The sequence below is a fragment of the Sphaerodactylus townsendi genome, linkage group LG02 (assembly GCF_021028975.2).
Source record: "Sphaerodactylus townsendi isolate TG3544 linkage group LG02, MPM_Stown_v2.3, whole genome shotgun sequence".
Classification (NCBI taxonomy): Eukaryota; Metazoa; Chordata; class Lepidosauria; order Squamata; family Sphaerodactylidae; genus Sphaerodactylus; species Sphaerodactylus townsendi.
Genome location: NC_059426.1, coordinates 153,299,432 through 153,315,618, shown reverse-complemented (window position 1 = coordinate 153,315,618; position 16,187 = coordinate 153,299,432). Strand labels below are relative to the sequence as shown.

The 16,187-nt window shown below is 44.6% G+C and overlaps 2 protein-coding genes across 7 annotated transcripts in view; both read left to right on the top strand.

The window, feature by feature from the left end:
- The window catches only part of TRIP11 (thyroid hormone receptor interactor 11), a 55,609-nt gene extending 47,320 nt beyond the window's left edge, over nucleotides 1-8,289 (top strand). For both annotated transcript variants that reach the window (XM_048485204.1, XM_048485203.1), the window contains exon 20: nucleotides 5,599-8,289. In XM_048485204.1, the coding sequence (XP_048341161.1) occupies nucleotides 5,599-5,819 (221 nt within the window). In that variant the 3' untranslated portion in view covers nucleotides 5,820-8,289. The remainder of the gene's footprint in view (nucleotides 1-5,598) is intronic.
- Nucleotides 8,290-12,014: 3,725 nt separating this feature from the next.
- FBLN5 (fibulin 5) overlaps nucleotides 12,015-16,187 on the top strand; it is a 68,890-nt gene continuing 64,717 nt past the window's right edge. For all 5 annotated transcript variants that reach the window (XM_048485215.1, XM_048485214.1, XM_048485212.1 and 2 more), the window contains exon 1: nucleotides 12,015-12,280. Coding sequence is in view for 4 of the 5 variants with exons in the window: in XM_048485214.1 (XP_048341171.1) it covers nucleotides 12,264-12,280 (17 nt within the window). In the remaining variant the exon portion in view is untranslated. The remainder of the gene's footprint in view (nucleotides 12,281-16,187) is intronic.

The following is a 16,187-nucleotide window of genomic DNA, read 5'->3' as shown; positions in this document are numbered from 1 at the left end:
CAAGCCTCTTAAGGGCTCGCCTAAGATCCGGGTTGGAAAATGAAGCCATCCCAAGCATCTCATCAAATCTATTCAGCAAGGCAACCGCCTGCTTGCAGAATTTGCCCGAATTTGCGGCGGTATGCTGCTGCTCGACTCTCCTGGAGTGGCCTGGAGCGCATGAAATGTGAATACTTCTCGATGCTGTCGACGGCAAACTGCTGAAAAGGTGTTTCTAATTCGATCCCCCGCACTCATTAAGGCTGATTGGATCGACTTGGGATCCCAGGTGGCATCTCGCTTGAGGCACGCTGCGTTTCGGGCCGCGCATCGCTTCAAAACCCGCCGCTAGCAACCACCGCGTACTCCAGTTAAGCCCAGCAGCTTCTACCGAGACCACCTCCGAGCCGGCCGCCGCCTGGGATTGTGGTCTTTACTGCGGAGGACCGGGTCATTCAGCGCCTAACTGCCGTCGAAAACAGAAACCAACCGCCCTGCCGCCAAGCACCCCATCTGCCAAGCCAATTCACGCGAACTGTCACTCTAACGGGCTCAGCCGCAACCGCTCTAAGGCAGTTACCGGCAACGTTAGTTTAAATTTCAGTGGGGAAGCAGTTGTTTTGCCTCTCTTCAGCCCCCCATGGATATGATTAATTCACCTAGATGCGGTGGAGTGAAGCGCAGCGCCCCATTACGATCTGCCGCTTGGCCAACCCCGCCAAACATACCGGATTATAGCCTCAGCTCCTTGTAGACTCTGGGTGCTCCCATTGTTTAATGCGAATTCCCCAGGTGTATGAGGAACTCGTCTAGACCGAAGTCCCCTGGCTAAGCCTCCATACCATTCACCCAAATGGACGGGTGCAGTCCTCTTCGGGCCTAAGGACCCGCCTGGTTCAAAACGCTAACTGGCCTCTCGCTCGACCATCATTGGGAGAAAAAATACCAGTTTTATTCCTGGCGCCGTGGCCAAACACTCCATAGTTCTGGGCATGCCATGGTTGCTGCTGCATGAACCAAAAATTCATCTGGAAAGAAAGGGATCTTTGAATTCACTGACCTCCTCGCGGAGAACACATGAATTGGGGAAACCCACCTTCTCCTGACATTCCCCCCCCTGGCTTCATCAGCTGGCGTAATGCCTACTTAATTCTCCCGATTCTATCGCATTCCAATCGCTTACCAAGATTTAGCCAGAGACAGGGAGCAAGAATGCTATCAATTACCACCCCATAGAGACACTGACTGCAAAAAATCGTGATACAGCCAGGGAGCTTAGAACTGCCCAAAGGTAGAATTCCACCGTGATGAGTCCCAATGAGGAGAAGGAACTGTGCCTTCTAGGACAAGAACCTCGCCAAGGGACTATACGGGCGGGCTACCAAACACACACATGCTGCTCCTGTATTGTTTGTTTAAAAAAAGGATGGGTCTTTAAGACTCTGCACGGATTACCGAGGACTCACGCGTTTCCTGTCCAATAAATACCTTTGCCATTAATCAAGGACCTTTAGATGCATTTTCGGGCAAGGGACACATTTTTTACTAAGCTGGACTTAAGAGAAGCCACTACAGGGTCAGAATTATGGAAGGCTATGAACATTTGACTGTGCATTTAACACCTAAATTTGGACAGTATGAATACTTAATAATGCCATTCGTTGGCAGCCCCGAGCTTTTATGGCCCTTATCAACCTGTTCTCCGGCGATTTATTATACAAACGGAGTAGTGGTGTACTTAGATGACGCTTTACTTTATTCACAAACCATAGAGGAGCATGAGGCATTGGTTCGGGAAGTATTGAAACGCTTTGCTCAACAACTCCCCTTTGCCAAACTTTCTAAATGTTGTTTCCACCCAAACCTCTATCGAATTATTTAAGCCGCCTGGATCTCTTCCGAGGGGCTAAAATACCGATCCTGCTAAGATTGACGAGTCCTCCAAATGGCCTCGCCCCTACCAATCAAAGGAACTCCAATCTTTTCCTAGGGTTTGGTAAACTTCTATCGCGTGGACTTTATAACTCTACCTCATGAACTAACTTCTCCCACCCCACAGACCTCTTTTACGCGACTAAGGGTAAAGATCCACAGGCTGCCGCCCGGGGCCCCCCCTTTCCTGGTCTAAAGAATGTCAGACAGCCTTTCAGCTTTAAAATCAGCTTTACCAATGAACCTATCCTGAAACACCCTGGGACCCAGATCTTCCGCTTGTGGTTCACGTGGATGCCTTCGACAGCGCTTTGGGGCAAGCCCTGTTGCAGAGAAATAAAGATGATAGGCTGGTTCCGTGGTGCTTATTTATCAAAGAAATTCTGGTGCTGAGCTCCAACTGGATTGTAGGGATAAAGAGACTGCGTGCCATCAGTATCACTTTCCACTTACGCTTTCACTGGCTGAGGGGCGAAACACCCCTTTCAAGTTTGGTCAGATCACAAGAACTTGGTCGCCCTCTCCACCCCTCAAGATGTCCGCTAAAACAACTCCGCGGTCATTTTTTCTCGCTTCTTTCACTGGTCCATTTTTCCCCGGAAAGACCAATAAACTGGCGCTGATGCGGCTCTCGCTGCCACCCGAGGTGGAGCTGCCTTACGGGATATTCCTCGCCAAGACTGTTCTCCCCTCCCATTTGGGGCTGGTTGTCACTCGACTTCAGACGGCCCACTCCTCCTTCTTCTTCCACCCATTCCTGTTTGGTCTCCTCCTCCTTTCCTACTGAACTCGAGGAGTATGCGGCGCTGTGCTGTTAAACCAGCTGGAGGAAGGCTGCGACTCCCAATTGCTTCTGGAGACGTGGTGTTTGGCGGCGGGGATTGTTGGTAATGCGGCTCTCCCTCCTCGTAGCAGGTTCTCGAGGTCTGTCATGATGCCCGCCGGGCTGGACATTTTGGCTTCCTTTTTTTTTTGTAAAACTCTGCATTTGGCCCGGCCATTGTTTTGTGGCGCTACTGATGCTAAGGCGACATCGGTGACATATATTAAAGTTGTTGCTCTGTTTGCGCGGAAGCCAAGAACGTTCGAAAACCCCATGGTCTGTTGAAGCCTCTCCCGGCTCCCGCCTACTTCCCGGGAAGTCATCTCCATGGATTTTATTAATGATTTGCCAGGAAAAGCTCGTAAGCAACACGGTCTTGTAGGTGGTGGTGGAAATTTATTTTCTAAACAAGCCCACTTTCATCCCATGTGCTTCCCATCCCTCCGGCCTCCTGTTGGCATCGCCTGTTCATTCAACATGCTTTACCGCCTCCATTCCGCCTTCAAGCATATGGTCTCAAATCGCTGCCCCCCAATTCATTTCAAAGTTCTGGAAGGTTTTTCTGGGGTTGTTAGCCCGCCGCCGGTTGCCTCTTTACCTACAATGCTCTCAAAGCGACGGCGACGGAGAGAACTTAACAGAACCCTAGAGCAGTATTTACTGCTATTACACCAACTACTGCACCAAGACAATTGCGCGAAGCTATTCGCTTATGAGTAACGCCTATAACACGCGTTCATAGCAGTACTAAGAAAACCCCTTTGAAATTGTGTCTGGTCGCCCTTCCTCGCCATTGCCACAACTAACTACGACAGCTTTGGACCCTCCAGAGTTTCAAACAATGGATTTCATCCCTAGTCGAGGGTGGAAAACTCGTCCAGACTGCTCCTACAGCAGGCTAAAGACTCCCCAAAACTTCAAGCCGGATAAGCACCGCCGATTTCCCTTTTGGCGTGGGCTTCGGGTGTATTTGTCTACCAAAAAATCTCAGAGACGCATAAATTTTCAAACCAGGCAAAGATTCGTGGGACCTTTTCAGATTACTGTGCGATTAATGATGTCACTGCCCCATTGATTTTGCCTAATTTCTAAGTAATATCCATCCTGTCTTCCATTCCAGTTTGCTCAAGGAGGCTCCCCTGCTTCCGATGTTTGGCACGACCTCGGCTGAGAGACCTCCCCAATCGACTATACTGATGGCCACAAGCATTACGGCCTCGACGCCATCCTGACTTCCGCTTTAATCGCAAACGCTGGTAATGAATTCTTCTTGGGTGGGGTGGTATTCCTCTGGGTATAATCAATGGGTTTATTCCGGGTCATTGATTTCTCGGGCTTCCCCTCATTATTTCTGCTTCATCGCACCTTTCCTTAATAAAACCTGGGAGAAGCCTTTTAAGGAGGCAGAGTGTAAAGGATTCAGTGGTGTTGATGAGTGGGTCAGCCGCCTGGCCTTGACTACATTCCACAACCCGGGCGATGGGCCAGCTTCTGCAGCGGAGACCTTATTCCTGGGCGTAGGGAGATGAGACCTCCGCTCCCATGGGAACTCGAGGGGGATGGACAGAGTTATAACCTGTGTTTGGCGGGAGATTCTTTAGTCCTGCCACCGGGCGCAGTAATGGAGCTTTCTAGGATGTCTGAATAAACGGTCTTTTACACCAATAAAGCCTTTTATTTCTGCTTCTATGGAATTCCTTACAATAGCACAGCGGTAAAAGGACACCAGGAGTTTTCCATCCAGTTGTTGCTTCCTTAAAAGTCTCAGATAGTACAGTCTTTGCTGGGCCTTCTTAACCACCGCGGCAGTCTGTATGCCCCAGGTTAAGTCCTCTTTAATCATAACGCCCAGAAATTTAAAACTAGCCACGCGCTCTACTTGATCTCCATTTATAGTCAAGGGCTGAATTTCTGAACTAGTCCTTCTATAGTCCACTATAAGCTCCTTTGTCTTGTTAGTATTAAGAACCAGGTTATTTTCCCTGCACCATGAGAGCAGTCGGTCCACCTCACTCCGATAGGCAGACTCATCCCCTCCAGAGATGAGCCCCACCACCGTTGTGTCATCGGCAAATTTGATAATGGTGTTACTATGATAGACAGGAATACAATCATATGTATAAAGGGAGAACAATAAAGGACTCAACACACAGCCCTGTGGCGTTCCCATATTTAGAGTAAGAACTGAGGAAACCCGATTTCCCAGTCTAACCCTCTGGGAACGTCCAGACAAGAAGTCCCTAATCCACAAACAGATTGAATGTGAGAGGCCAAGATCCACAAGTTTTGTCACCAGTCTTTGTGGCAAGATTGTATTAAATGCGGAACTAAAGTCTGCAAAGAGCATTCGCACATAATTCCCCTGTTTTTCCAAATGCTTCAAAGCAGTGTGGAGACTAATGGCAATGGCGTCCTCCGTAGATCTGTTTGTCAGATATGCGAACTGATGTTTATCAAATGTATCTGGAAGGCAAGAACTAATATGCCTATGGACCAGTTTTTCAAAATCGAATCTCACCATGTTATCATTTGTCTGAGAAAATGTAAATAAAAGGTTCGCTCAGTGTCACTAAATGGACAATCATCACTGCAGGCTTTGAAATGTTTGGATTTCAGCTCTGCCATTATTTAGAGACCAAAGCAGCCTGAGGACTCCAGGTTGATCCAAAAAACGATATATGGGGATCAGCAAGCAGAAGTTGACTCCCGTCACTGTAAGGAGAAATTTGGATCAATCCTGTGGCAAAACTGAAAGCAAAATCATTGAATTAATTTTTTTCCTGGAAAATGCATGCTTTGAATGTCTGCCTTGGAAAAAAAAAATGTCAGGAAGTATTTAACGGTACTTCTGTATTTCCTGTCAGATCCAGCAGGTTCAGGAACCAGCAGAAGACCAGATGCAAACCAGTTCCTCGCACCTCGCTCCGCAGCGTTCCCTCTCATTACCCCAGCCAGTCTTGGAACTGGTGGATCTGGGCATCTGCTTATGAAACCGATTTCCGACGCTTTGCCCACGTTCACACCTTTGCCGGTAGCGCCCGATGCTAGTGCCGGTGCAGTACTGAAAGACCTGTTAAAGCAATAGATGGTTCCGGGTTGGCGGCAACAGCGATAGCAGCACTTTAAAGAGGAAAAAACCCTGTGCATTTATAGACTACACCGTAAAGAGGCCTTTTGTAAAAAGTTGTATGTTGATGGTTTCAGTTTCTCTTTAACCTTTTTTTCCTTTAAAATTATAACTATGAGCTAATAAAGTACTTTTGAGTGTGATAAGATGTAGCAAGAATAGTAGCTCTTGTATTAGTAGGCTGAAATAACTTTGGAATGAGGGAAAAGGTGACGAACATGTAAAATTACAAAAATTAACACTAGAGTTTTAATGAAGCAAGGCATTCCAGCCATGCAATGTACATAGCAGGGTGTGCGTGTGTGTGCGTGTTGTTTTGTTTTACTGCGACAGAAGGTGACTGAAGAACTGCTACACGGAATATAAATGGAGTGTTATTTTAGGGTGTGTTTTTATATTGTTTGCACACATTCTCCAGAAAAGGCTGTTGGCGCACTTAAAAATCCCATGGAACAGGGATCAGTAACATTCAGGCCACATTTCATCCATATACAAGTCTACTTTCATCTGCCCTAATCCAAACCTTTTTTGGAGCCTAGAATGATAGATAAGTATATATCCTCTATGACTGTTGGGGGAGCTTGAGGAACATGTTGCACTATTATCCTGTGTAATATTTCATGCTTGCAAGTATCCTTTTGGCTTTGAATTGCACAGACGCGGTGCTGCAGAGGCCTAAGTATACACAGTTGTACAAATGAATAGTATCAGTTGACCTAGCCTGTGTACTGTTGGCTCTGCATTCCATAGGATCATGGCATTATCTCTGGGTGACCAGGAAATACTCTGTATTAGAGCCAGTTTGCTTAAAGTGGGGCAGAGGCAGTGGGAAGTTCATACTGTGCTCATACTCCTCCAACTCTGTTGCTAACTAGTGTCTGGAAGATGCTCTCTTTTTTTTTGAAGTCCCACGAAAGGTGGCTGGCTGTAGCTATTTTGTCTATGTGCAAGTTTGACCCCACGGCATTTTACATTAGTACAATATCTCAGTTGAATTTTCTAGTTGTTTCTCATAACAGCGAGTAACGTGCAAGCACTATACAGTTCATGAACATTTTTCTAACATCTATGCACCCACACTTCGGTCAATGGCCATTCGTAGAAAATGATATGTATATTTGTACTGTTTGTGTGATTGAAAATACATTTTACTGCAGTGATTCGAGATGTATATTTAAGAGATACGTATCAGTTTGGAAATATAAATTATGGACATATTTATAGAGCTTCACTTCAGTTAAAGGTAGGTGCTTAGTTCCAAATATGTAAATAACAGCAAGCTGAATTCTGTAAGATTTCCACACAGATTTGTATAATTTACTCTGAATGTATCTGTATTGAAGTGTATACTGGAAGAAGCACTTGCCTTCTTGGATGAATTGTTTTGAGACACAGCATTTCTTTAAAGTGTCCTTTTTTCTAAAGCTCTTAGGTTTTATGCGGTTGTACATGTAATTTGTATAAAGGTGACGTTGTGTAAGTTCTATATTAGAACTTGCGTTCTTTCTTCCTCTTAGTTATTACTCAGAAATTTGAACTGAATTACTGTTGAGTGAATCATGGAAATGTAGTTGCCCAGGAGCTGCCAAATGAATGCATTCAAGGAGCATTTTGTTTTTATTTACATATTGTTAAAACTCTGAGATTTTTTACATGACTCTCTGGCAAGGTTTCAAGAGGGTCTGTTTCACAGGGAAGTGCTACATTTTCACTTTTTGATGTTCAAATTCCATTTACTATTTTACTGTTTTTTGTAGGAGGGGACAGACTTATCAAAATAAACAGATAGCGTGCATTATTGTTTGGAAATTTAATACCAGTTTACTAAATGTTAATTTCTGCCGTGGGTTCTTGAGCAAATTAATGACTTCCTTTTTAAAAATCCAAATGTCCAGAATTCAAAAGGCATGCTGTTATGTACCCTAATATATATGATATGCAAAAACTTAATTTGAAAACTTCATTTTATTGCAGTTTTAATACTGAAATTATAGACCACTTGAAATGTTTTCTTTGACAATTTTATTTTTTTCCAGCAGACTATAAAGAAAACTGAAAACACATTGTGTGTGCGTGTCAGCATCCCATGGCATACATTATATTTTAAGATGGAGTTGGTTGTAGCAGTGATACTAACAAATGAATATAGTGGATGTGTTTGGAGATACTCTTTAAAGAACAATGCAAGCTACCCAGTTTGGTACATTCTGCTTTTGTAAACAAGTTTTTTACTGAAATGACTATATAGTATATTTCATGTTTTGCTGAGCAAATTCATTCAACGAGCACAGAATTCAGCATCTTGAGAATACTTCCTTTCACTTAAAAACAAGCCTAAAAAAATTCTAGACTTTCCCCCTCCAGACAGGTTTATGAGCTCCTGTTCATGATCAGCAAAATTCAGAATAAAATTATTCATGACAAAGAATAAGAATCCGCATAATTTGTTCAGGTTTCAAAAAAATGCACCTTTTTTAGTATACAATTCTGATTTTTCCCTCCTTCACTAACAGTTTTGCTTGTGGAGAATCTCTCAAGAGTGAGGGGTTGTGATTCTGCCTTCCTGCAGCCCGCTACCCCACCTGTGCCACGTAGTTCTTTGTTCATACCCATATGCTGTCCCTTAGCTTTCAGGAATTGCAAGAGGCTTCTCAGGGAAAGATAAAGACAGCACCTACTCCTGCTGGTGCATCTGTAGGATCATCCTGAGTTTCCTTGAAAGAAGATTAAAACGAAGAAAAGGCTTCAGTAAACTGGTTGTGGTGGGTTTTCCAGGCTGTGTGGCCGTGGTCTGGTGGATCTTGTTCCTAACGTTTTGCCTGCATCTGTGGCTGGCATCTTCAGAGGTGTTTCACAGAGATAAGTCTGTTACACACTGTGCAGTAAAGGTCTGGACAATAGTTGAGAAGTGTCATAGAATTTCCATCCAGATCACTTAGTGCAAAGTTGTACCTCTAACAAAAAGGCCGTGCAAACCTCCAGGTAAAAAGCCACCCTGTACATATGTTGTGCAACAACCAGCTGTGGACACCCTGAGACTTTTCAACACCAGCACTTGTGTGCTTTTCTGAGTCCTTGGAGAAAGCAGCACGAATAGACATGAGAGAGCTGTGATCTGATTCAGTCTAAAGCGGCTTGTCTTTGTTGTAGTGAGAATCTTTTTAAAGAAAATACTGTAAGACTTCACCTTTAAGCTTCAGCATTCATCCAGGAGCAGCAGTGGCGTAGGAGGTTAACAGCTTGTGTATCTAATCTGGAGGAACCGGGTTTGATTCCCAGTTCTCCTGCCTGAGCTGTGGAGGCTTATCTGGGGAATTCAGATTAGCCTGTACACTCACACTCACGCCAGCTGGGTGACCTTGGGCTAGTCACAGCTTTTCGGAGCTCTCTCAGCCCCATCCACCTCACAGGGTGTTTGTTGTGAGGGGGGAAGGGCAAGGAGATTGTAAGCCCCTTTGAGTCTCCTGCAGGAGAGAAAGGGGGGATATAAATCCAAACTTCTGTTCTTCTTCAGTGTGGGAAAGATGGAGAGTTTTTAATCTGTTTTATTTCATTTAAGTTGATGGCAACTGAATTGTTTTGTTCATGCCATGCTTTTATTGCCCACAAAAGTGGAATGAGCTGGGCTAAATGCTTCAGTAAGAGTCGCCCATTTCAGCCACATCAGCCTATTCATGCTTTCTAAGCCTGGCTTTCATGCTTTGTTTGCCATTTAGGCACCACCTCGCAGCTCTAATGTGGTGCAATTAGTATATATTTCTGAGCTTCCTGTGGAATTTAAAGTTTTAAAAAGTTCACATTGGCAGGGTTACAATGAACCAAAAGCAAACAGCTGCTGATGCTTAAAAGAAAAGCATGATGACTGGTATACATTATTTACAGCTGTCAGAAGTGTCAAACCTTTGGTGAATTAATGTAACTTAAGTGCTAGGTTTACATATAAATTGACTTTTTTGGCATTTAACACACTTCCACTGCAATATATAGTAGTTACCCATAGGAATGACTTTGCCATCAAAGGTAACCAGCACATTCTACTGAGTGATGTTTTAAGGGGAAAAAGGGGGAGTGATTTTTTTAAGGGAAAAAGGGGGATTTTCTAGGGTCAGCCCTCATATAAAAACAGACTCCTTGGATGATACCAAGATAGGAGCAAAAATTGAAAATTTGGAACTTGGAAGAAAGAAGTGTATTAAGCTACCAGAAGAGGGAAGGCACTAAGCACTGAGAAGATATGGGATCTTGGCATAGAATATGGACTAGGGAAAAGGAAAGATTACTTAAGAGGCGTATAAAAAAAGAGGTATGTGGAATTGGACATTGTGACAGTTTGTCCCATATGGCCCATAATTCCATGCTGTAAGTAGGAAGAAGGGGAAGAAGAAGAGTTTGGATTTATATCTCACCTTTCTCTCCTGTAAGGAGACTTAAGGTGGCTTACAAGCTCCTTTCCCTTCCTCTCCCCTCAGGGGTTTCTGGAAGATGCATCAGCTTTGGATCCCTTATAGTCCAGCTTCTGTGTTGGGCATGAAACAGAAACTATCCTAACCTGTGGCTCTGCAGCACTGTTTGGAGGCTATAGCTGGGTGGTTGCAGTATAGCAGGTTAAAAATGAATCCAGCTAAGATGGCGGTCTTGTGGTAGGCCAAAATGGGGTGGGGGGGCAAGGGGTTTCAGCCGCTGTTGCAGGAGGGGGTCTCCTTGCTGGTGGCCTCCTCGGTCTACAGCCTGGATGGTCCACCTGGAGTCATCTCTATCCATGGAGGCCCAGGTGGCCCGTATAACCCAGGTTGCGTTTTTTCATCTGCGTCAGGCACGGCAGTTGGCCTCTTACCTCTCCCAGACTGACCTGGCCACTGTGATCCATGCTACGGTCACCTCTATACTTGATTATTGCAAGTCGCTCTTATGTGGACGTTCCCTTGCAAAGCATGAACATCTAAGAGGATGTAAACCGCCCTGAGCCCTTTGGGGGAGGGCGGTATAAAAGTGGAACGAATAAATAAATAAATAAATAAATAAATAAATATTCAAGGAAATGATTCCCAATAGTATTGTTGAATTCACAGCCAGAATGAACTGGCTGTTGTGGATTTTTCAGGCTGTGTGGCTGTAGTCATATGGCCTGGAAAACCCACTACAGCCCGTTCCCAACATCTTGAACCAAGTGAACATGCTTCATGACGTACAGGAGAAACCAAACATCTTTAGAAAAGCAGGGTGGCCAAAGGCATTTTGTTGCATCCTATTAACCTGAAAACATCACCACAGAATATTATATGATGCACTTTTGGTTTTTGTCGTCCTCAAAGGTAGCACCTGCTTTAGTTACTTATGATGCATTTTCCCCACATCTCACTCTAAACAACCTGGTGACCCATAACTTACTATGGGCTAGGCTTTCTATTTTGGCATCTCTGAATTAAGGCCATGACCAGTAGTCATGTGATGTAAACACTGGAGCAAACAGACCGAAACTCTTCCTGTTTAGCAAAAAGTGACCTTTACTTCAACATTACCTTAAAACATGGAAAGATGCAGCCGCCAATTTGTGGTGCCAGCCAGCTATCCTCCGTTTAGCATGTTCAGTTGTTGGCTGTTCTTGTGTCAGAATGGACAAAAACCTGTAGAAACCTTGTGTCAGCAGCTATCACAAATTTGAGTTCTTTCCCTCTCAGGTGGCCCAAGCTGTCCCGTTGTGCTATTGGCAAGAAATGGTTTAGCTGTGAATCAGTTGGTGAGATGTTAGCAAACGCAGTCTTTGTGGAAAGCCCCTGGTGTGTGTGTGTGTGTGCATTCTGCTCCCAACTACCTTCTGCTTATCATTTGTCCTGCCCCTATGCCAGAGCTGCCTTTGCTGAGGCACGCTTCCTTGAAACATTTGCAGAAGAAGCAGCAGCTTGACTTCCAAGGGCCAGCGTTTTCTTCTTCTGGCAGGCTCCTCAGGAGTGTTGTGAGGAGTCTAGCCAGTTGGTGAGCTCTCTAATCTAAACCAGCTGTCCCCAGGCTGAGGCCTCCCATTTGCATTGTTTAACATACTTAGAAAATGAAGTGCTCATTTTTAACATTCCTCCTCCAATTGGTTTAATGCTGAATTACAGAAGTGTACTAAGCAAAACCAGGTGCCTTTGCTGTATTCTCTGCAGTGTCTGAGGAGGAGCAGACCTCTCCTTCTCCCTTCCCTCTTCTCCCCTCCTTCCCTCCCTCTTCCTTCCTTCCTTCACTCTCTTTCTCCTTAACTCTGTTTCTGTATTATTTGCTGTTTCATTCTCTGGGATATATAAATGATGGCAGGACTGGACTTCTAGCAAAAGCTCTAATGTGCAAACCTAAGTTTTAGCTACTCAGCAAATATTTGAGGCACCGTTTTTCAATACCTCAGCTTTCTTCACCACTTTGGACATGACGGGATTAAAAAGGTGGGTCATGCGCACTTAATGTATGCCTTTTACATTATTTTTTGTTGACTGTCAAACAGTTCCTAGCCAAAGACAGCCCATCCCATCGGACTTGCGTGTAAAGAACCAGAACTAGAGCAAGGGGGTTCCATTCTTCAGCATGGAACAATATCATTTGCACTATGTTCTGCAATTTATGGTCCCAGCAACTTATAGAGAAGCATGAACATCTAAGAGGATTTTCTCCACAGGCATGCATTAGCAGTTATTGATATCAAATTGCAGGTCATTTAACTGCAGTGGAAGTTATTTCTTAAAATATTCTATTAATGACTGTTTGCTAAGCCAGCATACCCAGCTTAGAATTTTCTCAATAGTTTAAAGGAGTTGAACTAGGTTTTGTAACTATAGGTGCCTTAAAGATGGGGATGCAGACCATAATTTTACAAGAGGAACTCTCCACTGTTTGATAGACTAAGAAGATTGGGTTTAAAACTCATATTGATTTTATTGAACTCACAGGAGCTTGTAGACAGAATAACCACAGTTATTATTGTCATACTGTTAATTCCAGTGGTGCCTTACAGAGAAGGGGAATAATATTATAGCTAAAAGACAATGCCATCATAAGCAGAGTTACACCTTTCTAAGTCCATTGACTTTAAAAGGATTAGATGGCACCATAAATTAAAAATCAGGAAGTTGTCAGTTCAAATCTTGCCTCTGACACAAACACACTCAGTGGCTTTGTAGATGGCTTCAGGCAAGCCAATTTATCTTGTATGTATGTATGTATGTTTGTAGTTAGTTAGTTAGTTAGTTAGTTAGTTAGTTAGTTAGTTAGTTAGTTAGTTGTTATTTGATTTCGGTAAAGCCCCCCATCCCCGGAGGGCTTTTACCCTCACGACGAGGAAACATTGTTGAACAGCTAGGAAGGTAATGCTGATGAATGTTTGAAAGCGTTATGCAAATACTGAGTGTTATTCTCCCAAGATACATACAATCTAAATTTTGAAAGGGAAAAAGATGACAGGTGGGAGTAGGAAAATGGAAGGTGAGAGTAATGAGACAACTACATATATTTAAGTTTGAATATTGGGTAAAGGAATTTAACCAAAAGGTCCCTCTTGTTCTTTTTAACTCTCTAATTTGATTGCTGTCATTTGTCTCTGAAAATCCTTTTGAAGACGTTGAGCAGTCCCAGGTGGCCATGCTTTAATTTTTGCACTTTTATTTATTTTTTATTTATTTATTTATTAAACTTTTATACCGCCCCATCCTCTAGGGGCTCTGGGCGGTGTTTCTGTGACCCACCTTTGAATAGGACGCTTCTGTGGGGTCCCTTCATATTATATTTTAAGTGTACTTTTTATGGTGACTATAACCGTTTGCTTGCAGATTCATGTGTTCGATACAGAAGTACTCGTCAAATAGCCAGGATTGGCTGTTGAGTATGCATCCAGCTGCAAGCCCAAAATTTGCTCTCGTGCAGTGTGGCTTCATTTCCTTTGGCTTGCTAAAACTCAATTATGCCTGTTTGCATTGCATCCAGTGTGGTGCTTTTGAAATTGTCCCCTGACTTTGGAAAGCTTGCAGAAGATCAAACAAAGTGAACAAAGTGCCACATTAAATGGTGGATGACATAGCACTTCAGGCTGCATTGGATCTGATTCCAGGCACGCTCTCTAGAGAACAAGTCTATTTTTTTTCTGCTGCTTAAAGAGCTGCCAAATAAGCAACATCTGCCTGAGTGGGGTTGCTAGTTGAGGGATTGGCTGAGTTTTCTGAGCTTATTCTGAAAGGTTTGAGAAGTTGCCATCACAACTAGAAAACACCTTGGTGGCATTATAATGTACAGGGAGGAAAACAGGTTAGTAGCATCCCTTAGGTACACAGGGCATAGTAAATATTTGGACCAGCAATAGAAAAGGTGACTTTTCTAAAAAAAAAAAACTGTCTAAACTAGTTTTAATTAGATGATATTTTATAGAGCAGTTACTTAATTCCCCACAAACACCATTATTTAATAGGCACACTGGGTCCTATCCACCGGAAAGTTCTTCGCTCTTGTGCAATTTCTATTCTTGCCGTTAAGTTGACACAGAAGAATATTCTGGTAGGTTCTGTCCTCTCATGTGCACAGGTTCCCTGTGGCAATCGCCACCTGATTCTACCGCTTCATAAGTAGATCAATCTGGAGGAGGGGTGTGTGTGTATGGGGATTTTCCACCCCACCAGGTGACTGAACGATGGCCTGTCGAGGGCAAACGTCCCCGTATGTCTTCATGGAAAGCTCCACCTCTGATCAATCATGACACATTATGGAACTTAGCAGGCCTGTCATGTTTTTGATGTTCAAAGTACTTCACAAACATTAGCCTGCTGTCATCCTTGCAGGAACCCTGTCAGGCAGTCCACGGTTATTGCATGCGCAGCCCCCTTTTTAATCCACTAAAGATAGTTTGCATGGGGTTCCCAGGAAGCCCCCCCCCCCCATACTGAATAGACCCACTGAATTTCAATAATGGCTCCATATGGTAGTAGGGGGCAGAGTGGGGTGGGAGGTGAAGCTTTAGGAGAGCTTCCTGCAATTCCCTTTAATGCCTACTGGTGCCTGGGGTACTGGTGGGAGGAATTGGAAGTGACCCCCAATTGCTCCTGGGGTTAGCAGGCTGCAGAGAGTATGGCTAGAGTTGTCAGCTGCCTGTAGGGAAGGGGGGGAGGGGAGTATCCAGTCCCTTTAATAAAGGTTTAGTGGGATGCTGTTTACCTGGTGATATTACTTTCCCTCACTCCATAAAACAGAAGATTATTTACACAGGTGGCATAAAAAATCTCTAAATAAATAAGTAAAAGTGTCAGCATCCCCATTTTCACATACTATAGTCCCTATTCAAGGGCATAACATTTTTTCCCCTTTCAGGCCTGTCGGCACAGAGTTAAGAATGAGATCAGAAAGCTGCAGTTTAGACCAGTGATGGCGAACCTTTTCGAGACTGAGTGCCCAAACTTCAACCCAAAACCCACTTATTTATTGCGAAGTGCCAATGCGGCAATTTAACCTGAATAACCCCCTTGAGCAGGGGCCAGCCTGCTATAGCCTCCAGCAAGTCTCACATGCACCGCTCTGTGCCTCTGTAGCACCTCTTCCACCTTTGCCCCACCCCTGGGCAGCAGTCACCTGGAGCACAGGCACCAGGCCCGCCAGCCGAGTCCTCCCTGCTTGCTGAGGTGCACACACATCAAGTCCAGTGGCCCAGGCCAGCCTAGATGTGGAAAGGGGAAATCACCCCCCACATCTAGGCTGGCCTGGGCCACTGGACTTGATGTGTGTGCACCTCAGCAAGCAGGGAGGACTCGGCTGGCGGGCCTGGTGCCTGTGCTCCACATGACGAACTCTGTGCGAGCGTGCCCACAGAGAGGGATCTGAGTGCCACCTCTGGCACCCGTGCCATAGGTTCGCCACCACTGGTTTAGACCCTTGCACTATGGGTTGCCAAACTCCAGATGGAGTCTGGAGATCTCCCAGAATTACAACTGATCTGCAGACTACTACAGGCATCCATTTCCTGGAGAAAAATGTTGCTTCGGAGGACGGACTCCATGCCATCGTGCCCTGCTGAGGTTCCTCCCCACCCTAACACCTGCCAATGCCCAAATCTCCAGTAGTTTCCCAACCTGGAGTTGGCAAAAAAGCCAAATCATTTCCCTAGCTGAGGCCCACAGCCGTTGCTCTCTCAGGCCAATTGTGCCACCTGTTGGTGTTATATTGAGGTTTTCTGCAAGAATAGTGAAGCGATTTTTATTGTATGAGGCCTCTAAAACAGGCATTGGCTTTGGGTTCCCATCATGGGGGCACAAAAATGTGCCGCTGCCACAGCAGCATCAGCAGGCAGCACGAGAACAGTCTGGAGCAACATGTGTATAT